General features: G+C 44.1%; 1 protein-coding gene across 5 annotated transcripts in view; it reads left to right on the top strand.

Moving 5' to 3' along the window:
- Nucleotides 1–1115: 1115 nt before the first annotated feature.
- Nucleotides 1116–26636, top strand: part of SERINC5 (serine incorporator 5) — a 117055-nt gene continuing 91534 nt past the window's right edge. For 2 of the 5 annotated variants that reach the window (XM_055536686.1, XM_055536680.1), the window contains exon 1: nt 2732–2914. In XM_055536686.1, coding sequence (XP_055392661.1) covers nt 2888–2914 — 27 coding nt within the window. In that variant the 5' untranslated portion in view covers nt 2732–2887. Of the gene's footprint in view, nt 1249–2160; nt 2181–2731; nt 3036–26636 lie in introns of those variants that run through there. The other 3 variants (XM_055536684.1, XM_055536681.1, XM_055536683.1) reach the window with 3 other exon arrangements.

Here is a 26636-nt window from a genome sequence, read left to right as displayed (position 1 = left end):
TCTTGGACCCTTTTAATCGATAGAAATTGATAAGGGGCCAGAGGAGAATTTCAGGCAAGAAACTCTAGCCCCAATAAAGGTTGAGAAACATCACAACCTCAGATATGCAGATGATACCACTCTAATGGCAGAAAGCAAAGAAGAACTAAAGAGCCTCTTGATGAGGGTGAAGGAGAAGAGTGAAAGAGCTGGCTTAAAACTAAATATTAAAAAAAAAAAACCAAAAAAAAAAAACACTAAGTTTATGGCATCTGGCTCCATTACTTCATGGCAAATAGAGGGGGAAAAGGTGGAAGTAGTGACATATTTCCTCTTCTTGGGCTCTAAGATCACTGTGGATGGTGACTGCAGCCATAAACTCAGAAGATGTTTGCTTCTTAGAAGGAAAGCTATGACAAATCTAGACATTGTGTTGAAAAGCAGAGACATTACTCAGTCCACCAAGGTCCATATAGTTAAGGCTATGGTCTTCCCAGTGGCCATGAACGGTTAAGAGAGCTGGACCATAGAGAAGGCAGAGCACCAAAGAACTGATGCCTTTGAACTGTGGTGCTGGAGAAGACTCCTGAAAGTCCCTTGGATATCAAACCAGTCAATCTTATGGGAAATCAACCCTGAATACTCATTAAAAGGACTGATACTGAAGCTGAAGCTCCAGTATTTTGGTCATCTGATGCGAACAGCTGACTCATTGGAAAAGTCCCCAGTGCTGGGAAAGTTTAAGGGTAGAAGGAGAAAAGGGCGTCAGAGGATGAGATGGCTGGATGGCATCACCAATCCAATGGACATGAACTTGGGCAAACTTTGGGAGATGGTGAGGAACAGGGATCCTGGCGTGCAGCAGTCCATGGGGTCACAAAGAATCAAACAAGACTGGGCTACTGAACAACAAGTTTCATCACCAGGGAATAGAAGCAAGAAACGGGTACCCTTGCGAGCTCTTGGAAGGAAGCTGCGTGGGTCCTTGACTGGTGTAACCATAGGGATGGACGAGTGGGTTTGGCAAAAGGTGTACCTTATTATGGGCTTCCCAGGTGGCACTAGTGATAAAGAACCCACCTGACAATGCAGGGGATGTAAGAGATGTGGGTTCATTTCCTGGGTCAGGAAGATCCTCTGGCAAAAGGCATGGTGACCCACTCCAGTGTTCTCACCTGGAGAATCCCATGGGCAGAGGAGTTTGGTGGGCTACAGTCCATAGGGGTGCACCGAGTTGGACAGGGCTGAAGTGACTGAGCACGCACACAGGTACCTTACTATGTCTGTCTACCCCTTTGGTGGTGCAGTGTACAGGGATCATGCATAGTACCCTGCTTTAGCTCCTGGCACCTCAAAAACTTGTAGCCTGTGGCTTTTTTTGTATCCTCTTGCTCAAGGTTGTCTCAACTGTGCATGTGTGCAGTTATTTCTAGTCACTTATAATTTCCCTGTATCCTACTGCTCAAGAAGGTTGTCCAGGTGCAAGCACTCTGGAAGCCTGTCTCAATTCTAGAAGAGTCTGTGCTGCTCATGATCCAAGCATTGGTTCCCATTGACTTTTCTCTTAGTTTCCATCTCCTCAACTGCCGACAGACCCTACTTTGCCAAAGGCGAAGGTCAAATTTGCGTCATGCCCCAGGGGATCAGACACATGCCTTCCAGTCCCTGTATTGCTTTTTCAGCTTTACTGATAAACTTTGGACAAGTTATTTAAATTGCCTGAGCTTCAGTCGCCCCATTTCTAAAATACAGAGAATAATCCTTCTTTTAAGGAATGAAAGGAATTTGGTGCAAAGTTTGCACTAACAGAAATTCCTCTTCTTGGGGAAGTGGCCATGAGGAGATTTAGGTAGGGAGAACTCTTTCTGCATGTAACAAATATCCGTGCTCTTTGTGACCCCATGGACGTAGCCCGTCAGGCTCCTTTATTCAAGGGATTTTTCCAGGCAAGAATATTGGAATAGGTTGCCATTTCCTCCTCCAGGGGGTCTTCCTCCACCCAGGAACTGAACTGGCGCCCCCTGTGTCTCCTACATTGGCAGGTGAATCATTACCTCTGAACCACCTGGGAAGCCAGAGAGGAAGGAGGGATGCAAACTAAGTCCCTGGGCGAGGATGCGCTCTCCTATGGGTGGTGGAGGAGAGACTGGAAAACAGGGAAGCACAGAAAGGGTTCTCCCTGGATCCCTTAAGGTGCCATGGTAACGTGCCAAGACAGCTAAGTTACCAGGGATTCGTAGCTTGGGCAGAGGGGATCTTACCAAAGTTTGAGAAATTTTATTGGCAGATGAAGAAGATAAAGGGACTTCTGAAACAGGGATCCCCTGTATACACCAGTTCCGCGCGAGGCCGAGCACAGACGAGCACCCGGCCATCCCTATCGCGCCGGTTCAGTGCAGGGCACTCGGAATCGCTCACAAAAGGCTCCTAGCTTTATTGGGGTCAGCAACCAGCTCTTCCACCGGAGCCGCGGATTGGGGGCGCTGCTCCCTTCAGGGCCGGGGACCGAGAGCGCCAGGCCAGCCTGTCGGCGGTCGGACTTCGCAGTCCGACGCAGCACCGGGAAGTGATGACCACTGCCTGCTGCTTGACGCCAGCGGAAGTGCGAGCGGGGAAGCCTGGCTTCGGAGGCGGTGCCCTGGGAAGGGGCGGGAACAGGGAGGGACTGAGGGCGGTGGCGGCCTGACGGGGCGGGGCCTGGGGCTGCGGGGCGGGGCCTGCGGCGGAGGGGCGGAGTTTGGCGGAGGTTGTTTTCACCCGGGCCTAGGTCCCCCAAGCTCAGCTGGGGCTGCGCGGCTTGGAGGTGTGAGCGGTCTGCAGACGGACGCTTGAGGCCGGAGCTAGCCAGGAGCGCCGGAGCGAAGCTGCAAGCGGGCGAGCGCGCGGGTGGTGGTGGTCGGCCGCCGCTATGTCAGCGCGGTGCTGTGCGGGCCAGGTGAGAAGAGGGAGACGGATCGGTGGAGACCTGGCCAGGAGCCCGAGGCACCGCGGGCTTCCCTGGGTGTGCGCCCCGCTTCCGCTGCCGAAAGTGGGGCGGGTGACCCCGCGCCGCCTGGGTGAGTGCCCCGGGCCGGAGCGCGGCGTTCAGCCGTCGGGGAAACCCTTTGCTTCGGCGGGCGGACCAGAGGCACACGGGGGACAGCCCGAGAGGTGACCCCGAGGTCTTCTCGTTGGGCGTTAGGTAGGAACTTGGCTTAGGGCGGGGCAGGCAGGGTTCGGACGGAAGGTGCCGACTGTTTCTGGAGCGTGTCGCCTACTCTCCAGGGCACGAGTGTGTGGAGCCGAGCTCCGTAGGCCACCGGGCTCTGCCAGCTCCGTGAATCCAGGAGAAGACATGGGTTTGGGCAACCACTCCTCTACCATGCCCTGAACGAAACTCGGCTCGTTTGGCTCAGGCGGATTGCGCTTGACAATCTCCCAGGACTCCAGAGCTCTGGCTCTGTTCATTTGAGAACAGAGAAGCCTGCTTTCCAAACCGCAGGGCTCAGGTCTGGGCGCAGGGAAGAGTCAGTCCTGCTTGTTGAATTTCCCGACCCAACCCTGGCTGGACACGAACGCGCCGCCTGGCTAGGAACCTCGAGCCTTCTCATTCCCCTTTCAGCTGTGAACTTGACCGAGCCTGTTTGTAACTCTCGCCTATTAAACTCCCGAGATCTTAAAACGCCTGTACCCACTTGGGATCGGCGTCTTCTACCGGTTGGCAGTGCGTCAGGGCAGAGTTGGTAGTAGGTGTTAACCTTTAACGCTGCTTTCATTCCTTCTTGCAGAGTTAGAAAGGAAGAAGTAGGTAAAGTCTGCCAGACCTTGCGCTCCCACCTTCTCAGACATGTTGATTATCAGCATTTCTTTACAGAGTTTTAATGGTTCGTTTTTCCCAGTGAGTCTAGCCCGGCTGTCGCTGCTTGCTGGTACATTCAGCCTTGCGATAATCAGGCCAGCCCGTAAGGGATGCAGGGGTTAAGCTGTGGGTTTCTGTATAGCCACCGATTAGACTGGTAGATAATCCGACCTCTTTCCAGTGGCCCTGTGAAGTTATCGCTTGGGTTTTTGAGGTCTAATACTGTCCTTGGCATGCATTCAAGCTGGTCTTTTCAGAGATGAGGAAATTGAGGTTTTTAACTTGAGGTGGAATGACTTGCCCTCAGTCAGGCAAAGTGACAAGAGAGGGCACTGGAGACCAAAGTGGACCTCAGAAGGCGGCTTTCAGATATTCCAGATCTCAAGAAGGCTTTGCAAATCGTTCATTGTGGTTATTTTGAGGGAATTCCATTTTGAGGTGACCCCTCATTATATAGTAATTAGGTTACAATATTTCGAGGCACCCGTTCCCAGTCACTTGAAAGCCCCTTGAGGCTTTCTGTGGCTCCCAGTGGGTAATTTAGAGCTCAGAAAATTATTGCCAGTACTCAAGTGGGTCTTGTAAAAGAATTATTGGTATGGTCGATATTTTGGCAGGGTTTTATGACTTGTTTCTAAAATCCCCCTCTCAGGACTTTGGAAAGAACCAAATACTGGCTGTTCATCACAGGGAAGTTAACTTCTGCTTTCTTGGGACTGCTTGAGGCTTCACTGTGGTGGGTCTCAACGCTGGGAGGTGGGTGATGACGCTATGATTTCATATGAATGAAACTGTTAAGTTTACATTAAAAAAACACACACACAGCATCGTCAGAAAGTATCTAAGTCTAGAAATCCTTAAAACTTTTTTGAGCACATGTGCATTGTTTTTACTTACATCACTTCTGACATCAGTTTATGGACCCCACACCCCCCACTCCACACCAATCAGTTCCCCAACTCCCCGGATATTAACTGGATGTTCAACAATACAGTTTAATTCTGACATTACCTGGATGTCAGATATCCCCCAGGCTAGGGGCCTAATCCCACAACACCACACTCCTCCCTGTCTGGCATCCCACACATTTCAGCTGTCAGCATTAAGTCTTCTGGGCCTCCCATACCCAAGTAGAAGACCAAACAAATATTCCTGATTATATCACAATATCACAGCACCTACCACGTGCTAAGAGCTGTGAGATAGGGCAGTGAGCCAGACAGACATCATCTCTGCCCTCAGTGGTTGGTCCCGCTGGGGCAGGGATGGGGTGGCGTTATATAAACGTTGGAGCAATGAAACAATAATATACTGTAATCAGTAAACAATACTGATACTGTAACAGGTCCTGGTGGGCAAAGCAGCCTCTGTAGGGTTGTTGGGGAAGTCTGTGAGAAGATGCCCTTGGAATTGAGACTGATGGAGAGGCACCCATGTGAGGGTCTGGGTAGTGAGCCTTCCAGGGTGTTTGAGGAACAGTGAGGTGTTGGAAGAGTCCAGGAGGCTGGAGTGTCATAGATGAGGTAAAGAGGCAGGTAGGGCCAGGTGGGGTCAGTCACCGATGGATTTGGGTTTTATTTCTCTTACAGGGAAACGTTGTTCGGGGATTTTGAGCAGGTGAGAACTGTGACTTGATTTACACTTAGCAGATCATTTTGGGCGCCATGAAGATCTGAGTGTGTCAGGGACTAGTGTGGAGGTGAGAGCAGTCAAAACCGTTCATCCAGTGAATGCTTTTAAACCGCCTCCTCCTGGGTGTGAGCAGTGTTCTAGGCTTCAGCAGTGAACCAGAATCCTTCCTGGTAGAGCTTGAATCCTGGCAATCTGCTGTTGCTGTAGGCCAAGAAGAGAGTGTACTACCTTAATTTAGGGCGTAGCAGTGCTGACGGTGGGATGGTGTTGGCTTCTGGACATATTTTAGAGGTAGAGCTGGACTTTTGCATGGGTTAGAAGTGGAATGTGGAAATAAGAGATTCTGTTTGTGACCCGGGCAACTGAATAGATGATAGTGCCTCGCTGAGGTGAGGAAGAAGGATCTTTGGCAAGAAAAACTCATTGTTTTCTTCTGGCTTTGCTACATTTGAAATGCCTATTAGAAGTTAAATAGAGATGGCCAGTTATCAGTTAGATTTTTAAGTTGGGAGAAGTTTAAGGTTGGAGATAGAAATTCAGGGGACCTTAACTGAAACAATGTGTAACCCAGAAAATAGGCTGGGCTTTGGACTCAGGTCTGGGTTTGAATTGGGAAATTTGGACACTGAGGGCTGGTGTGACTGTGCATATTATTTACCCTCAGTTTTCCTCAGCTGTTGAATGGATATGATAATATCTCCCAGGGTTATTGGGAGGATTACATGCAATAATGTCTCTAGTACAGGATTTGGTACAGAGTAAGGGACCTCCCACATCTTGGTGGCCGTTACCCAGTTGTACCTGGACAGTCTCCAGGTCATTTTATTTTTGCTTTGACTCTGATACACTTAGATTTTGCTTGGGCTATTGGCTTCTAGTGTGTTAGTTGCTCAGTCGTGTCTGACTCTGTGACTCCATGGACGGTAGCCTGCCAGGCTCCTCTTCCATGGAATTCTCTAGGCAAGAATACTGGAGTGGGTAGCCATTCTCTTTTCCAGGGGACTTTCTTGACCCAGGGATCAAACCCATGTCTCCTGCATTGTAGGCAGATTCTTTACCATCTGAGCCACCAGGGAAACCCTGGTGGATGCTAATGGAAGCAGAAATCACAGGAGGATGGTCACTCTATACCTTCTGGGTACCCAGCACTATGCTAAGGCCTCTGGGTACCCAGCACTGTGCTAAGGCCTCTGGGCAGTGAACAAAGTGCATCCTTGCTCTCCTGGAACTTAAGGGCTAGTTGGGGCTGGAAGTGTGAGGTGGGCTCACTACTGAAAAATGACAGGACGCCCTTTCAGAGGTGAAATATGTAATTGGAAAATCTATCGCTATCAAGGCAATTTGAGAGTAAGGCTGGGCAGGTTTTACTGGATCCAGGCAGGTATAAGCATTAATGATAATACTAACAATAGCTGAAGCTTATTTCATGTCCACAAGTGTGCTGTTTTTACCTACATTGTATCACTCACACTTCACAGGAACTCTCTGCAGTCGAGGAACGTTCATTTTGGCTTCCTTTTGCAGGTGAGGCCACTGAAGTGCAAGAGATAAATTAGCTTGACTGATGTTTACATGGTGGTGGAGCCAGGCCTTCAACACTGCTCCACCTGACTTGAGTCGGATCTTTTAACTGGGAGACTGCTATTCCTTATTATTCTAAATACAATATGAATAAATCAGGAACTGCTGCTGATTGTTGTTGCTCATAATGGCCCTAATAGCTCAATTGGTAAAGAGCTATAATGCTTCCCTGATAGCTCAGTTGATAAAGAATCCACTTGCAATGTGGGAGACCCCAGTTCAATTCCTGGGTTGGGAAGATCTGCTGCAGAAAGGATAGGCTACCCGCTCCAGTATTCTTAGGCTTCCGTGTGGTTCAGCTGGTTTCTTTAATCTGTCTGCAGTGTGGGACACCTGGGTTCAATCCCTGGGTTGGGAAGATCCCTTGGAGAAGGGAAAGGCTACCCATTCCAGCATTCTGGCCTGGAGGATTCCATGGACTCAAAGAGTCCATGGGGTCTCAAAGAGTCGGACACGACTGAGCGACTTTCACTTTCATAGTGACCCTAAGGCCTTGTTAAATACATCGTTATGCGGCCGTCTTGGTAGTTATTGGCAGTTGTCAGGAGTCTGGCGAGGTTCAGCTTCTTCCTCACAGCCGTTCAGGTTATAGACAGTGAGTCTCAGACCACATTCTGCCACTGGTGCAGATAGTTATCCGCAGGCAGGCACAGAACAGGTACACAGCCTGACCTGTGGCTTCTCGAAGTTGCAGCTCTTCATCCTTCTTGGTGAACCAACATGCAGCTTGCATGTTCACCTGGGGCAGATAACCTTTTGGCCCAGGACTGCAGAAGCATGGGACCTCTTGGACAGATCAAACCCACAGTGCCCTTCTCAGGCAGAAGACTCACTTTGTCCTTATAACCACTTCATATAAGGGCAGGAATGCCAAGGTATTTCCAACCAGATCATATTACTTGATTCCTGAGATTTTCCCCAACAAAAGTCTATTTCTAATGTCTGTTATGTTAATTGTCAAAAGTCACCCAGAGACTCCCCGTTGTCAAAGATAAATAAAGCTGGACGTTAGTTAAAGCAATGAAAACAGATTTTATTCGGTAATCACTCATTGACGGAAAGAGCTGAGCTGCGTTCTGATTTACAGGTGCCTGGGAGTTTTAAAGGGAGGAGCGAATGGGGGCCCAAGCAGAGTTAGGGAAGTGAGACGTGTTTGTTCGTATGGGTGGGGGGATGAGGCCAGCAGGGTCTCCTAGCTAGCAAGTTAGATTCTGTTCTTCCACCGAGACTGGGAGATAGGCCCTATCTTTCCAGAGGACTTCATTTTAAAGGAAAGGCGTTTAAGTCCTTGAGAAAGACATTCCACACTTGTTAGGAGATGTGTCTGCCCATTGCTGTCCACAGGAGCAGAGGAAGGACTCTTGATTGTATAATGCTCTTAAGAAAAGGAGGTCAGGGCTTATCTTAACTGTATGAATATCTTTTCCCAGCCCTGAACCTTTCTGCACAAGGACTCAGAAGGCAGCTGGGTCATCCCAGGCAATGCAGCCTTGGGCTGCTAGAAGCCCTGTTAAAGTTTGCTCAAGTTCTTCATGCAGGAATTTGGGCAGAGTTGCTGTGCACCCCACTCCAGTACTCTTGCCTGCAAAATCCCATGGATGGAGGAGCCTGGTAGGCTGCAGTCCATGGGGTCACGAAGAGTCAGACATGACTGAGTGACTTCACTTTCACTTTTCACTTTCAGGCATTGGAGAAGGAAATGGTAATCCACTCCAGTTTTCTTGCCTGGAGAATCCCAGGGACAGGGGAGCCTGGTGGGCTACCATCTATGGGGTCACACAGAGTCGGACACGACTGAAGTGACTTAGCAGCAGTAGCAGCTGTGTATCGAGAGTTCTTGCAGTTTTCACCAATTCTCATCATTCCACTGGTTAACAAAACCTGGGGTCATGGGAGTTAGAGATAACTGAAGTCCCCACAGGAGGTTCTTAGAGGATGGCCTCTGTTAAGTGTTAACTGGAACTGGTCGATCCTCCTTATCAGGGCATCTTTTCACTTCTAGATTGTAGCTTAAAACAGATAAGCACACACACACACAATCAATCCATGAAGACTTCTTTGAAGAGTAAATTAGGTACCAGATAAAGGTACTGATTTCCCTGAGGTGTCTCTCCTTTTTCTCTGTAAAACCCAAATCTCTGCATTGAAGGCCAAGCTCAAGAAGCCTTTTCCTCTGAAACGACCTTTCCCTTACTTTTCGAGTTCCCTCAGAACTTGCACCCAAAACCTGTCTATACCACCTAGAACATGGTCGTCTGACACACTGGAGTTGTTCCCTGGTTACTGTGGGTACATTTCCTCTTTCCTCCTAGACAGAGCACGTACTGTAGACCAGCTGAACCCCCTGTTGTGTGTTTTTGGTTACACAACTCTTTTTCTCTACAGCTCTTTGTTTATAGTGATTGGAAATGTTAGGTCCACATTATATCACGTGTTGCTTCCACACTTGGAAGGGATCCAAGTGCAAAAGTTCATGCTTTTCACGACTGATACTCTTTTGAACAGTGAGGGGGTATTTATGAAATACATATCCTCACCCAGAGAGAACTGTATTTGATATTTTGACTCAGATTTAACATATAATTTTACTTTGTAGAGTTGGGATTATGTTGTAGGTACTATGTTTGATTCAACTCTTTGCTGAATTACAGTGTGACCAAGGCAGTTTTTTAAACGCACCAGCCACTCATTTGCAGCCACGCTTTTTATGCTTATACCCAGGAAATAGTGTAGTAGTCCTCTCCCTTCAACTATGGGAATTTTTCCAGAGGTATTAAGTAAATGTAAATGTGTGAAAGTCAGCTAATAGGCTTAATAGGAGTGTGCATGGATGGCTGTTTCAATTCCCAAAGGACTAAAAATAATGAAGAAAATCCCAATTTCACCCTTTTTAGATACCATTGACAACATGGTGCAACTATTTTCTTCCTCTTTTTTTTTAAATAGTCTTCGTTGAATTTGTTGTCATATTGCTTCTGTTGTGTATGTTTTGGTTTTTTTGGCCACAGCAAGGCATGTGGGATGTTAGCTCCCTGATTAGTGATCGAACCTGCACCCTTCGAACCGTCTGTTGCACCTTCCTGCATTGGAAGGTGAAGTCTTAACCACGGGACCGCCAGGATAGCCCCCTGGTTCAGCCATTTTTAATATCATCTTTAACTTTGGTCTTTTTCTTTACAGCTACTTATGCAGATACCATCTGTCTAGATGGTGTTTGGATCCGTTTTCTTGCTGCTTGAAGGACTCTGTTTTAGCTGCATTAAGTTTGAATCCTGTGCTTATCACTAGTGTTGGCAGTTTTTTCTATTCATTTTATAAAATGCAGTCCAGATGCAGTAAAATGGCTATATTGTTGCTCTGCCTTACTGACAAAGGTGGTGAGTTGACTGAAGTTAGAAGAGGAACTAAAAAGCCTCTTGATGAAAGTGAAAGTGGAGAGTGAAAAAGTTGGCTTAACGCTCAACATTCAGAAAACTAAGATCATGGCATCTGGTCCCATCACTTCATGGCAAATAGATGGGGAAACAGTGGAAATAGTGTCAGACTTTATTTTGGGGGCTCCAAAATCACTGCAGATGGTGACTGCAGCCATGAAATTAAAAGACGCTTACTCCTTGGAAGAAAGGTTATGACCAACCTAGATAGCATATTGAAAAGCAGAGACATTACTTTGCCAACAAAGGTCTGTCTAGTCAAGGCTATGGTTTTTCCAGTGGTCATGTATGGATGTGAGAGATGGACTGTAAAGAAAGCTGAGCACTGAAGAATTGATGCTCTTGAACTGTGGTGTTGGAGAAGACTCTTGAGAGTCCCTTGGACTGGAAGGAGATCAGTCCTGGTTGTTCTTTGGAGGGAATGATGCTAAAGCTGAAGCTCCAGTCCTTTGGCCACCTCATGCGAAGAGTTGACTCATTGGAAAAGACTCTGATGCTGGGAGGGATTGGGGGCAGGAGGAGAAGGGGACGACAGAGGGTGAGATGGCTGGATGGCATCACCGATTCGATGGACGTGAGTTTGAGTGAACTCCGGGAGTTGGTGATGGACAGGGAGTTCTGGCATGCTGCGATTCATGGGGTCGCAAAGAGTTGGACACGACTGAGCAACTGAACTGAACTGAAACTGTTACTAATACAGAAAGAGTGGTTTGGAGATGTCTCTGTGTAGTTGGCCAAGTTCAGGTTGTTGGAAAGAAGTCTGTCACTGACCTTAAACAGTAAAGAGAGTGAAGATCACCGTTGTAGGTGGAAAGTCAACATGAAAGTTGCTCATTCAGATTTGTTTTTTTGGGCAGCTTTAGAGCTGACCTGGCGAGCTGACAAATGGCTTAGGGCTGAGGCAAGTCTGAGTGGGCTTACTTTGCTGGGATTGGGCCAATCTGTTGGGAGTAGAAGGCAGCCTCCAAATCATCTCTCTGGTAATGAGGTAAACGGGAAAAACATCTTGCCCAGTGCTTGCTTCCCACCTCTGTTTTCTCTGTCGATATCACCTGTAGATTTCCCAAAGATATTTAGTATCTGCAAGTGTGTTAAATGTGAGACTCAGAAGCGTTTCAGTTTCCCAGGTGTTTTCATGTAAATCAACATAGAAACCTTAGAAAGGACAGAGCAATAAGGAAGGTATCGTCTACCTGTATTTGAGAGCAGGACAAGTGATATGTGGCCTGTTCATCTATGATAATTTGACATTAAAAAAGAAGTCCTTGTACAATGTGGTACGTCAGCAGAGCTAGCCATTGGACACAATTTCATTTTATCCTTTGACTAAGCTGCTTTCTGTGTCTTTAATTATAATGGTAATTATAGATAAAGATCTTGTGTTCTTTCCTTGTCCTAAGTCAAGCAGCATTGTAAGTGAATTTTCATTGCATATTGCTGCTGTTAGTTGGATTTATGGCTGAGATTGGGCGCTGAGAGCAATGTGAATCAAGTACTCATCTAAAACACCTTGATTGTCCTTAATGATCAGGTTTTTCAGGTAGTCCAAAGTGAACCTTTGCAACCCTCATTAAAATGAATGTTAAAACATTTCCAGTGGGGACATCCTCTTATTTTCTAGTTAGTGTTTTAAAGATTTTAGCACAGAACCTGGAAGTCAGTACAGTGTGTGTTCAGGAGTTTCAAATAGTGGATTGTTTTGATTACACAGAACATCTGTTTGAATTTTGAAGGAAACAAGACTTTACTTTTGGCTTTTCTTGTGTAGTTTGCCTTGTGAAATTAAAGTTGAGCTGATGTTTAAGGAAAGCAGCTGTTATGGAAAAACTTAGGGTAGGTTTTTATCACAGAATAAACTTTGAAACAATTTGTGGGTTTGAAGTAAGGTTACAGTGTATAGTGATTAGACAGCATTTTCCCCCTCGTGAAAACTGTCTAGTCAAAACAAAAGTAGAAAAAATGCATATACACAACCCCTTAAATCTTAGTTATGCAAAGATAACTAGGAAAGATGGAAAATCAGGCTAATGTTTGTTGAAGTATCATTTTTTATAAACTGGCCAACTGCTCTTTGAAACAAAGCCCATGAGGTCTTTATGAGATTTATTTTCCAGTGCTTTGTATCTCAGTAATTTAACCGAGGGCTGAGTCGCCTAATGTTCTGATCCTTAGTGTGTGTGGCTTACCAAAACTGGGGAAGAGTTCATTCTTTTGTTCCTGTCTCCCTTCTCATTGAACTCCTCCAGTGGCATTCTCAGAAATAATGGCAGTATTTTGTAACCATAGTAATGAAACTGTTCTCTATAATAAGATACTCTGTTGTTATGAATTTTCTTCAGCTTTCATAGCATTATTCCTCAGAATCCTAGGACATTGTTGACTTATTTCGTTTGCTGTTTTTTCTTTTAAATAAAGGTTCAGTCAGTTCAGTTCAGTTCAGTCGCTCAGTCGTGTCCGACTGTTTGTGACCCCATGAATCGCAGCACGCCAGGCCTCCCTGTCCATCACCAACTCCCGGAATTCACCCAGACTCACATCCATCGAGTCAGTGATGCCATCCAGCCATCTCATCCTCTGTCGTCCCCTTCTCCTCCTGCCCCTAATCCCTCCCAGCATCAGAGTCTTTTCCAATAAGTCAACTCTTTGCATGAGGTGGCCAAAGGACTGGAGTTTCAGCTTTAGCATCATTCCCTCCAAAGAACACCCAGGGCTGATCTCCTTCAGAATGGACTGGTTGGATCTCCTTGCAGTCCAAGGGACTCTCAAGAGTCTTTTCCAACACCACAGTTCAAAAGCATCAATTCTTCGGTGCTCAGCTTTCTTCACAGTCCAACTCTCACATCCATACATGACCACTGGAAAAACCATAGCCTTGACTAGACGGACCTTTGTTGGCAAAGTAATGTCTCTGCTTTTCAATATGCTATCTATGTTGGTAATCTTTCTTCCAAGGAGTAAGCATCTTTTAATGTCATGGCTGCAGTCACCATCTGCAGTGATTTTGGAGCCCCCAAAAATAAAGTCTGACACTATTTCCACTGTTTCCCCATCTATTTCCCATGAAGTGATGGGACCAGATGCCTTGATCTTAGTTTTCTGAATGTTGAGCTTTAAGCCAACTTTTTCACTCTCCTCTTTCACTCTCATCAAGAGGCTTTTTAGTTCCTCTTCACTTGCTGCCATAAGGGTGGTGTCATCTGCATATCTGAGGTTATTGATATTTCTCCTGGCAATCTTGATTCCAGCTTGTGCTTCTTCCAGCCCAGCGTTTCTCATGATGTTCTCTGCATATAAGTTAAATAAAGGCTGCTGCTGCTGCTGCTAAGTCGCGCCAGTTGTGTCTGACTCTGTGCGACCGCATACCCCTAAAGCTCTATGTCAATTGATAAATGTTCATTGTGTACCTAGCATAATGTAAATCAGCAGACTGCCATTCATGCTTAGGAGCAACTGGTGAATTGATGCTGGATGAACTTGAGTATAAGATTCCTTCTGCATACCTGATAGAGGTTTGCATACCTGATAGAGGTTTGCATACCTCACCTTTTTTCTTTTATGCTTGGGAAAGGAAAGGCAGCAAGCAGGGGGTCCGTTGAGGGAGATGAACCTACCCAGGGGAGCATGTGGAGAGCTGGGCCCCTGAGAATGGGCTCTGGGGGTTCCATATAGCCCTATGGTCACACACATATGTCTGTGTGTATTCTAAAGACTTTTCCTAGAAGAGGATCATTAGCATTTCTCAGCTTCTCAAAATCATCTTCTGACCTGGGAAAACCCCAGTATAGCCTGAGATTGGAAAGACCAGCCCTGAAGAGGCTTGGGTACTTCCTCTTTCCAAATTGCAGGATGCTGAAGCTTATTTACTGTAAGTTTTCCAGTAACCTTCCAAAATTTAATGTAGAGGGGACTCCCATCCCTTTGATTTTTCTCTTATTCCTTCTCCCTCTACTCTTTTTCCCTTGCCCTTCTTTTTTTTTTTTTTTTTCTTGTTTGTGTGTTGAATCTAATCTACAGGGATTTTATTCTTCTTTGGAAAATTCTAGGGAGGCATGTCTAGTTCTGGAGAGATCCAGGTTAGGCTGTTTGTATGGCGATTGATGGGGTAGACTGAGAAATTGGAAATTTTTAGGAGACTTTGAAAGGCATCCCTTTTAATTCCCGATCTGAAGCTTAGAGATCTTTTAAAAATGCCTCTGCCAAGTTATATCTGGTGTGTTTGAACCTCTCCAGTGTTGGGGGCTCACTACTGTTGCCAGTTTTTAAGTTTTTTGAGCCTTGGTTTCTTTGTTCATCAAATGGGGGAGATTTGTGTGTTTTGCATCCCTTCTATGAGTGTAGAAAGGGATGAAAACAAGTCAGTGTTAAACTCTGTCATGTGTAAACTGGGGATGCAGGTGTGGCAGGGTTCAGTGCCGAAAACTGAGACCCCTCTGAGTAATTTAAGCAGAAGAGGATTTAATGTAGGTAATTAGCCGCTTAAGAAATAAAAGAACTAGAGGAACAAGAGTCAGGGGGCCACCCTTTGAACTCTGGGCTTTAAGAGCACACAGCTGCAGCAGTAATCCAGAAGCCTGGAAGCCCAGGCTGCTGCCGTCACCACGACTGCCTCTCGACACCCACACAGATGGTGGCTTCACGGCAGAGTCCCGTGTCTGTCCATTGCAGGACACATGTGTGTGTCCTGAATCTTGCCTGGCGGCAGGCCTTGCAGCAGGGGGTGGCCCCTGCCATGTTTTCATCTTCCAAATATTGTGAGTGTTGCCAATTGTCAGGTCCCAAGCAACAAAGGAGTCTGAGAAATGTTTCATATTCCAGATTCTTCAATACTGGAAGACCCATAGGAGAAGGAGGGAATGGAGACTGAAGGAGATCACTAACCACATGGAGCGTAAGCTAGGAAGAGCTGGTGTAATAACTCTATCCTCGTGTGCGCTGCACTAATTGCCTCATGGCTTGACCAAATGACAGCCGCTAGAGTGTTAAGGGGGTTCATTTAGAGGCAGGAAGATGAAACATGTGTCATGTAAACTGGTTTTCCTCCCCTAGTCTGTTGCCTGCTAATTTTCCCATATAGTCAGCTTGTTAATCTTCCTACCAAAGTGTAGTCCCAATCCTGCCATCCCTTGCTGATTTTTCAACCCCATTGAGGTTAATGTAATGGATTTTCTAAATGCAAGTCTTTGGTAGGACTCTGTTAGTGGTTTGTATCAAGGTAACATATTCCAAATAACATTCCTGATATTAGTGATTTGTGTACTTTTTTCTTTTTAATGACTCCAAGAGTTTATCAATTTGATCAATGTTGTAAAAGAAACTTTTAAAATTGTTGTTTGTTTTCTGTTTCGTTGATTTCTGCTCTTTATTTCCCTCTTTCTACTTACTTTGAGCTTAATCCTTTATTATTTATTTTAGGTTATTTTATTGACTGTTTTAAGATACTTAGATCCTTATTTTAAGTCTTTTTTCCCTCTAAAATGAGTATTTAAAGTCATTTTATGTCCCACACATTTTGATATCATTCAATTCAAAATATTTTCTAATTTCCCCTGTGATTTCTACTTTGATCTGTGAGTTATTTGGAAGTGTGTTGTTATTTTACAAATATTTGAGAATTTTCCAGAAGTATTTTTGCTATTGATTTCTAGTTGACTCCTGTAGAGGGCTTCCCTGATAGCTCAGTTGGTAAAGAATCCACCTGCAATGCGGGAGACCTGAGTTCGATCCCTGGGTTGGGAAGATCCCCTGGAGACGGGAAAGGCTATCCACTCCAGTATTCTGACCTGGAGAATTCCATGGACTGTATAGTCCATGGGGTTGCAAAGAGTCGGACACGAGCAACTTTCACTTTCTTACTCTTGTGATCAGTGAACATACTCTGGATATATTTTTCTTTTTAATTTCCCACAGTGTGATACATCTTGGTGAATGTTCTATGTGCTTTTGAAAAGAACTTATTTCCTACAGTTATTGGATATAGTGTTCAGGTTGGTTGCTAGTGTTGTGCTCATCATCTTTATCTTACTGATAGAGGGGTCTAATTCTGTCAGTTACTGGGAGAAGGATGTTACGTTTTTCAAATATGATTGTATTTTTGTCTCTTTCTCCCATTAGTTATATCAGGTTTTGTTTAATATATTTTGAAACTCTTTTAGGTATATATACACATTTGGGATTGATATGTCTCCTTAATGAATTGATCCTTTTGTAAAATGATTCTTTGTATCTCTGGTAATGCTCTTTATCTTCAAGTCTTTGACCATACTACCCCCGCTCCCTTTTTGTATCACATTGTTTTTTTTTTTTTAATTTTTTTTGGTCGTGCTGGATCTTTGCTGCTGCGTGGGCTTTTCTGTAGTTGTGCCGAGCAGGGGCTTCTCTCTAGTTGCAGGCTTTTCTCTGCAGTGGCTTCTCTCATTGTGGAGCGTGGGCTCTAGGCACGCGGACCTCGGTAGCTGCAGCTCCTGGGCTCTAGAGCACAGGCTCAGTAGCTGTGGCTCCTGGGCTTAGTTGCTTCCGCTGCATGTGGAATCATCCCAAACCAGGGATGGAACCCGTGTCTCCTGCACTTGCAGGTAGATTCTTTAGCACTGAGCCTCTAGGGAAGCCCCAAGCTACTCTTTTAACTCATTTGTGTTCTATATTTTAAAATCTGTCTCTTATAAACAAATGTAGTTGGGACTTGTTTTTTGATCCATTCTGACCATCTCTACCTTTTAATTGGGTGTTTAGATCATTTACATTTATGTAATTATTCATGCTTGAACTTCAGGCTATATATTGGTGGTCATTTCCATTTCTGCTTCTTTGTTCTTCGTTACCTTTTTAGGGGGAGGTAGGGTGGACGTTAAATTTTTTTCAGTATTCTATTTTCTTTATAGCCTTATGTTATTTTATTATTTTTTAAAGTTTTTTAGGCTGTACCTTACAGGCATGTGAGATCCCTAGCCATGAGATCAAACCTGTGCCCCACTATGGTGAAAGTGTGGGGTCCTAACCACTGGACCCCTTTATTGCCTTTTCCTTAATATTTTGCAAAGATTATAATATGTAATATTTTAAAGGATAAGACTGGGTCAATTTGCTAGCCACTAATTCAATTTTTTTTAGCAAATGATGAATTAGCAGTATTTTCTGCTTTATAAAAATAATATATAGTTATCATAGAAAATTTGGGAAATATGGAAAAGTACAAAGAAGAAAATGAGTATCATTTATAATCCCACAGAGAACAAACCCTGATAGTTTTTTGTTTTATTTCATTCTAGTATTAAAAAAAAAAAAAAGTAAATGAGACTGGGAGTTCCCTGACTGTCCAGTGGTTAGGGCTCTGCACTCTCACTGTTGAGGGTCTGGGTTCCACCCCTGGTTGGGGAACTAAAAAGATACCACAAGCTGCATGGCTAAAAGCTAACTAAATAAATAAAATAGACAAAATAAATTAGACTATGCTTTGTGTACTGTTTTATATCCTGTTTTCAAACATTATGGACATTTCCACATATGGTAATAATGAGAAAATTTTACATCACATTTAATTGATCATGTTGACATTTATTTCACTAATTATCCTTTAGTAAATGTTTAGTATATTAAAAAAAAAATCTTTTTCATTTTAGCCCCATACCTCTTACTTTAGGTTAGAGCCGTGGAAATAGTCCTTCCATAATACAACATGAATATGCATTCCTAAAAATCACACTCTGCAAAACGGAACAATAAAAACCACAGGTCTTGTGGGGAAGATGGGTTGGAGCACAGCAGCGAATGTTTTGTCAGTGACACATTAAGAATTAAAGGAACCTAGTAAAAATGATATTACAGTTTTACAAATGTTAACTGTTTAAGAGATATATAAATACTATGAAAATTTGGCACTTGATCTTGGAAACGACCTGAAAGTTGCTTGTGGAAGCAGGTGTTGGAAAAGTCGCAGCTTGTGAGTTGTTGTGAAGTGGTGGACGGAGGGTTATCTGAAGTTGGATCGGAAGTTGTAACACCAGCTGTGCTCTGGAGTGACTCATCACACACGTGGAGCGGAGGAGTGTGCAGCTATGGTTTCTGTGCAGCTCAGTTCAGCTGGACACAGAGTTCTGCCTTTGTATGTTGCTCACAACAAAATGCACATCCTGTTATGCTCACGTTGTTCCTTAACATGGCAGGAAAAGAAAAAGAAAAAGTTTTCCTTGACCCAGATCCAGTCTCTTGGCTGGATCTGAAAATTAAATTAACAATGACAGATTATTAGGTGAAAGGCGTACACATTTATTTTATATACAAATTTTATGTGACTTAGGAGCCCTCATAGGGCTTCCCTGACAGCTCAGTTGGTAAAGAATCTGCCTGCAATGCCGGAAACCCCCGTTCAATTCCTGGGTCGGGAAGATCTGATAGAGGAGGGATTAGGCTACCCATTCTGGTATTCTTGGGCTTCTCTTGCGGTTCAGCTGGTAAAGAATCAGCCTGCAATGCGAGAGACCTGGGTTCGATCCCTGGGTTGGGAAGATCCCCTGGAGAAGGGAAAGGCTACCCACTCCAGTATTCTGGCCTGGAGAATTCCATGGACTGTATAGTCCATGGGGTCACAAAGAGTGGGCCATGACTGAGCGACTTTCACTTGGGAGCCTTCATAAGGAAATGAAGATCTCAGAAATAGTGAGACCTACTTTTATATTAGATGGAACCAGGAGAGGCAGTTGTGGAAAAATGACTCAACTGTATGGGGAGGTAAAAGGAAGATAAAAATTATTTTAACAAGGTCTCTTTGTAGAGAATTCTCTCCATCTCAACTTCTTGTCCTTGATCAGAATGTCTTCCTCCTGGTGCAGGGAGGGTGTTTCTCATGTAGGAAGTACATCTCCTTCTTTCAGGAAGAAATACAAAGGTCAGAGTGCCCTCCTTGCACCTGCTGTTTCTCGTGAATCTTAGCTCAGAATGATCAGTATGCCAAACTACTTTCTGGGGGGAGATGCTCTGAACTCCTTCCATATTAATCCTGGTGGAACAAATCTATATTTTCAGGGCAAGTATAGCAGAACCAAGTATAAAATGCATAGCTCAGAAGCCCTGGACGTGGCAGACGTCCTTCAGGAAGGCCGACCAATTCACATGCCTGTTAGCAGCCTGAGGGAGGAGCTGGGCCCCCTGTCTCTCTTTGGACCAACTCCCAGAAAACTGGTGCTGGAAGTGGCTGGAAGCGTCTGCTGCTCCTCCTACCCAATTGTGCTCAGATTTCTTGTGCTATCGTAAGCGGACAACTCTAGAGACAGGAACTTCCTCTCTTTGGAAACAGCTCTGCTTCATTTTAGGGAGCTCTGGTTGAATTCCTCTTCCTGCCAGCCTCCCCAGGCTGAAATGACCTGCTGGCCCAGATCATGGAGAGAGTTGCCGTAGTTTTGCAGAAGAGAAGAGGCAGCATTGAAGGTGGTGATGGGCTCTGGCTCCTAGGGTGTGGAGGACCACAGTTGGGTATATGCAGCTGCTCCTGGTTATGAAAATCCTCACTGTCCACCCAAACGTTAAACTGAAAATTGTGACATGCTGACAAAGGGGAATTGTACCTCTGGGTATGAGAAGTTTCAGTCAGAAGCCAAATTATTGGAACTTCTGGCATACCCAAATCATTTTTAAGGCAGGCAATTTGAGATTAGAACCATCTTGGGGAGTTTGTGGTTGGCAGCAAGCCAGAGAAAGTCTCACTGCTGACGGTGAGATTCTGATTGGAGTGATGCCCATCCCTTCTTTGGGGGGGTTACCATTCTCAGACACCTTTCGAACTCTGAGGATCTGGTCAGTTATACAGTCACCTTCTGGAGCTAGATAAATCCTTAAGGGATCAAAGGAGAGACAGGCCCCAAAGCTCAGATCCTCTTCCAGCCGCACACAGCTCTCCAGCGTGCAGCAGTGCCTGCCGCTGTGGCCTTTGCTCAGCCCCAGTGCCTTGTATACAGTGGACATTTGGTAACTGATGAGAGAGAGGATGGGTGGGTATTGGGCTTTTTCTGCTGTCTTTGCAGAGCAGTTCAATGAAGAGTGCTTCCCTTGTGGCTCAACTGGTAAAGAATCCATCTGCAACGCGGGAGACCTGGGTTTGATCCCTTGGTTGGGAAGATCCTCTGGAGAAGGGAAAGGCTACCCACTCCAGTATTCTGACTTGGGAATTCCATCGACTGTATGGTCCATGGGGTCACAAAGAGTCGAACACGACTGAGCGACTTTCACTTTTCAATGAAGAGTTCATGGATATAGATTTTTTTAAACTTTGTTTATTTATTTTTGGTGTGCTAGGTCTTTGTTGCTGCATGGGCTTTTCTCTAGTTGTGGCAAGCAGGGGCTGCTCTCTAGCTGTGGTGCACCAGACTTCTCGTTGCGGTGGCTTCTCTGTTGTGGAGCACAGGCTCTAGGGTGCACGGACCACGGTAGTTGCAGCAGGTGGCTCGGTAGTTGTGGCACAAAGGCGTAGTTGCTCTGTGGCGTGTGGGATCTCCCTGGACCAGGGATTGAACCCATGACCTCTGCATTGACAGGTGAATTCTTTACCACTGAGCTACCAGGGAAGCCCATGGATACAGATTTTAAATATAATCTTATAGCTGAAATTTCACCCCCCCCCCACCCTCTGTATTTTGCTGCAGTAAAATCAGTTTAAAACTTTTGTCCCCTCTCTTCTCTTAAACTCCCAAGCAGTCATTTGAATTTTTTTTTTCCATGAAGTTCTGCTCTGTGGATCATGTGCTTTAACAGAAAGCAGCTTTAAGAAGTATCTTCTTACTTCTTACTAAACCATATAGTTTGTTGAAGTTGCAGGTTGCTGAGTAAGGGGTATTAGGCTATTTAGACTGAGCTGGTTAACCAACAAGGCTCTCTATGCAAATTGTTATACCCAGCAGTGGCTTCTGGCTGCAGGCTTTGAAAAGCGTGAAGCAGTAAATTATTTCCTTATGATGGGATTGAGGGGGAGTGAGCAGGGAGGAGAGGGATGTGGGTTGTCATGGGATTGTATTTTCTTGGAAGCCAGAGGTCCGGCAGAGCAAAGGCTCTGACTTCACTTTCCTGCTGTGGCGTGGCAGAAAGGAAGCAGGCTGCAGAGCGCTGGAAGGGGCTGTCGTTTCTCCCATCTGCCCTTCATTGTGAGACCAGCCATATTCCCAGATTTCAGATGCCCCGCTTCTCCTCCTCCCAGCACTGTCCTGCCATTCCCCCTTCCCAATCTTTCTAAGACTACGAGTAATATAAATGCTTGAGTTACTATAAGCAAAATAGGGAGCTCCTCATCAAAAACAGTTATCGATTCTATAAGGCTATTATTGGAAGGGTTGAAGAAAAAGCTGTAACTAATTGAGCTGTGGCATTTGAGAGGAATGATCTTAACTAGTGGGTCCCTGGGGCAGTGCTGTTTGTACTTTGGCTGAAGCAGTTCTTTCTCTTGAGGGAGTCCTGAGCTGGTATTTATTAATAGTATGCTTGGTAACATGTAGTGTCTAAGCTAAGCCAGTCAGATGTCAGTAGCACTCAACAGTCTTTATAAAAACACTGCCGCCACCTTTATTAACAACAACCCACCAGGCCACAGAAGGCAGGGATGGTGCTGCCCAGATAAGAACCACTCAGTGCTTTGGCCTTGGTCATTTTTTCATATAGTTTAAAACTGCAACATGGACTGGATCCTACTTCCTAGTGAATATAGAGATGGAAAAGGGCACAGCAACGTAGATAATTCGACCATCGCACCACCTTGACTCCCATAATATGTGTTCAAAACTTGACATGCAGATGGCAGGTTGTATTTTGGGCATAGTTTACTTTGAATATTGCTCAGAAGTATCATATTAAGGTTGAGTGTTTAAGCTAGTTAGATAAAGTGTATTTGATAGCAGAAGGAAAAGCATGCTTTATGGTGAGAGGGTTCATTTAGACATTTTCCCAGCGTGCATTTAGTTGCTTTTTTGGATAGTCCAGAGGCAGTACAGTTGAGTAGTTAAGAGCCAATTCTGGTGATTGGCAGCCTGAGTCCAAGGAGACAGGAAACTGAGATTATCAGTTTGGTTCCACAACAGTTGGTAAAGGATGTAATTTATTTTTATCTGCCCCCACCCACAGTTTGCATATGTAAATGAGGCTTTTCTTGACTAAAATGTACTGAGGTGAATAGAACTAGGGAAAAAAAAGGGTGCCACTCATAAAAGTGGGTGCCAAGATTATAGTTAAGCTGTCAAATCAGTCTTTGTCAGAGTGCTGTAGAAGGCTGTGGGTTACTAGGAAGTATTGAAAGGGTTGTTTTGGGTACAAGAAAATTGTTAGAGGAATGGGAGCTCCAGTACTAAGAATCAGCCGTTTCCAAATTGTGCAGTCTCAAGAAAACTCAGTGTTGAAAGATCCATGAAACACTTAATGTAAACTTTACAAAGCATTTGACAGCTGACCGATAATTTAAGAATCACAGGGAACAATTTCAGCTCCACAAGTGCTGGGAATTTGCCCTTGGGGACGCTTTATTCCTGTTTAAATTAACAGGTGTTCAAAAAACCTCATAGTTTTATTTTTATTCTTAAAGTGGAGTTGGAGCAGTGCCCAAGCACTTACTTCTGTTGAGCAGAAATATCCAACCTTTTAAAATTATTTGAGATTTCCCTTTTTTCAGTTTTTGGGGGGATACTTCCTTTATTATTGTTTTTCAGTCTCTCAGTCGTGTCCGAATCTTTGTGACCCCATGGACTATAGCCTGCCAGAGCTCTTCTGTTCATGGGATTTCTCAGGCAAGAATACTGGAGTGGGTTGCCATTTCCTCCTCCAGGAGATCTCCCCAACTCAGCGACTGAACCCACATCTCCTGCATTGGCAGGTGGATTCTTTACCACTGAGCCACCAGGGAAGCTCACCTGCTTTCTTATTTGTCTGAAAATGACTATCTTAGATTTTATTATAATAATATCTTAGATATTATTTTTCATTTAAAGAAATTCCTTATAAAAATTAAAATAGTTTTGAGATGTAGTTCACATACCATATATATAGCTCATCCATTTAAAATGTTAAAAATTCAGTGTTTTTTAGTATATTCAGAGTTTTACAACCATCACTAGAGTCTAATATTAGGACATTTTTATCACCTCTGTGATCATTAGCAGTTGTTCCCAGTTTCTGCTCAGACGTCTTCAGAGCCCCGACAACCACTAATTCACTCGCTGATTTGATCGATTTGCCTATCCTGGATATTGTATGTGAATGGAACTGTACACTTTTACGTGACTTTTATGATGGGTTTCTTTCACTTGTTTTCAAGATTCATTTGAGTAGTAGCATGTGTCAATACTTCATTCCTTTTGTGCAGCATACCACATTTTACTCACCCATCTTTTCAGCTGATAGCTGTTTACGTTGTTTCCACTTTATGGCTGTTTCAAATAAATAGTTTTCCAAAGAGGTATTCCCACCAGCAATGTATGTGGGTTCTAATTTATCCATATCCTCACCAACAGTTTTTCCTCTTTTTAAAAAAAAATTTGGATTATATCCATTCTAGTGTGTGAAGTGATAGCTTATTCGGTTTTGATTTCCCTAATAACTGATGATGTTGAGCATCTTTTCAGGTGCTTATTGTCCATTCATATTATTTGGAGAAATGTCAATTCAGATCCTTTATGGTGCTCAGTTGCTCAGTCATGTCCGATTCTTTGCAGCCCCATGGACTATAGCCCGCCAGGCTCCTCTGTCCATGGAATTTTCCAGACAGGAATAGTGCAATGGGATGCCATTCACTTTGCCAGGGGATCTTCCCAACCCAGTGATCAGACTGGGTTCTTTGCTCATTTCTAAATTGTTTTTTTTTTTTATTTAATTTTAAGAGTTCTTTTTATATTCTAGATACCAGCTGGATGAGACATGTGATTTGCATGTGTTCCCTCTCATTCTGTGAGTTGTCTTTTCAGTTTCTCAATGGTACCACTTGCAGCTTAAAAGTTTTTGATTTTGATGTACTCTAATGTATCTTTTTTTCTTTTCTTACTTATGCTCTTGTCTTTCCTCTAGAAAAGCTGTGCCCAACCCAAGGTTATGAAGATTTAGTCCTGTGTTTTCTTCTAAGAGTCTCATAGTTTTAGCTCATAGCCTTTGGTCCATTTTTCGAGTTCATTTTTTTGTGTATGGTATAACGAAGAGGTCCAACTTTATTCTTTTGCATTTGGATATCCAGTTCTAGCACCAATTATTGAAAATATTGTTTTTTTCCAACCTAAGTGTCCATCAACAGATGAAGAGAAAATAAGATATACAACAACACAGATAGACCTTCAGGCATTATGTTAAGTAAGTCCGAAGCAGAAAGGCAAATATTGCATGGTATCACTTATACTTGGAATGTAATAAAATGTCATACTCACAAAAACAATAGAAAAGTAGTTGCTAGTGGGGTGGGGGAGAAAGCAAAGGTTGGTTAAAGGGTATAAACTTTCAGCTATAAGATGCATAAGAACTGAGGATCTAATATTAATATATAACATGGTGACTGTAGTTGGTAACACTCATATAACACTATATATAATTGAAATTTGCTAAGAGAGGAGAACTGAAATGTTCTCACACACAAAAATATAAATATGTGAGGTGATGGATGTGGTAATTAACTAGATGGGTGGAATCCTTTCAATGTATATCATAATGTGCACTTCAAGTATCTTTACAGTTTTGTCAATTTTATCACAATAAAGCTGAAAAAAAGAAAATATCTTTTTCCTTCAGTGAATTAACTCAGCCCACTTGGCAGAAATTAATTAACCAGAAATGTTAGGGTTTGTTTTTAGGCTCTCAATTCTGTTAAGTTATCAAAATTGACCCTATGTTGGAGGAATTACTCATCTGGGGTTTGGACACAGTGGGACTGTTGATCAGTGGGCTGGAGGTTGCAGTTTGGGGACTGATGACCAGTCATTCTTAGAGAGTTGACTCATTTCTTTGTGATCATGAGATTAAGTATTTACAGAGGTCTAATTGTAAGTTACACAGGGTTGTAGTAGATGTTGTTGGAGGCATGAGAGATGGTTTTGTTTGTACAAATCACAAAGTATAAATACTGTGGCAGTAGAAACTGGAGTCATCCCTATATCACAGTTAAACTGTGCTCCTGAGTCATGAAGTTGTCTGGACTGACTGAAGTACACTTCCTTGCTGTATGAAGCACTAGCCAGTTCTTCATGTAATATTGTCATTTATTAAGCAATAGCTTAATTGGAAAATAAATTATGATTGGATGTTCCAAAACAAGTATTATTTTTAAAAGTGCCAGTTCCTCTTTTTTTCTTTCCACGTTTAGTTTGGTGAGGCAGTTGAGAGCGCTGACTTTAAATCACACCTGCTTTTAGGGCCTGTCCTCACCCTTAATAAGCTATGAACATCGGCAGCTCATTTCCTTGAGCTAAGCTTCTCATTGCTATGGTGGGGATAGTAACAAAAGCGTCTCACAGGTTGGGAGAAGTTGTCCGCATGTGACAGAGTCCGTCCGAGCCCTGGGAAGTGAATGCTGCAGAAGTGGGAGCAGTTGCCTTTGTTGTTGTTTGTCATTAGGTAGTTATGAAACATGCCCTCCCACCCCTCACCAAACCCCTTGAGGGAAACTGAAATGCAAGGGGGAATACTTTTTTGGTCAGATGTGAGGTTTGGGTGATGGGACTGAGGATGCTGATGCTACAAGTTCCTGGAACAGGTTGAGTTGCCAAGAAGAAGAGAAGCCTTATGTTCCTTGTCCCTTGTGCAGAGGGAAGAGAGCTGGCAGCCAGGCAAATCTCCCTAAGCATCAGCTCCAGGTCTGAGTTGGAGGAAATGAGGTGCCAGCTACTTTGCAACAACTAGGTTCAGATCCCAGCCCTTTAAGCCTCTGAGCTTTCTTTCTGAGGGCGAGAAGAATACTGTTGGTACCTACCATTGTTCTAAGTGTCTTACTACGTTTTCTGTCCTATGGTGTTGGAACTACTATTATCTCTCTTTTGTAGATGAAGTGATGGAGGTGCAGAGATGTTAAGTGACCTTGTATTGGATGGAACGAGCATTTAGTACAAGCTAATGTTGAATACTTTTATGTGCCAGGAATGTGGGCTAAGGACCTGGGTCTCATGTTCTTAAAGATATCATCATTATCGCTTTGATATGGAGTGGTGTGGAGTCCCTTGGACTGCAAGGAGATC

The sequence above is a fragment of the Bubalus kerabau genome, chromosome 10 (genome assembly GCF_029407905.1).
Source record: "Bubalus kerabau isolate K-KA32 ecotype Philippines breed swamp buffalo chromosome 10, PCC_UOA_SB_1v2, whole genome shotgun sequence".
NCBI lineage: Eukaryota > Metazoa > Chordata > Mammalia > Artiodactyla > Bovidae > Bubalus > Bubalus kerabau.
The sequence above is the reverse complement of the archived record's forward strand: the minus strand, read 5'-3'. Positions and strand labels throughout refer to the sequence as shown.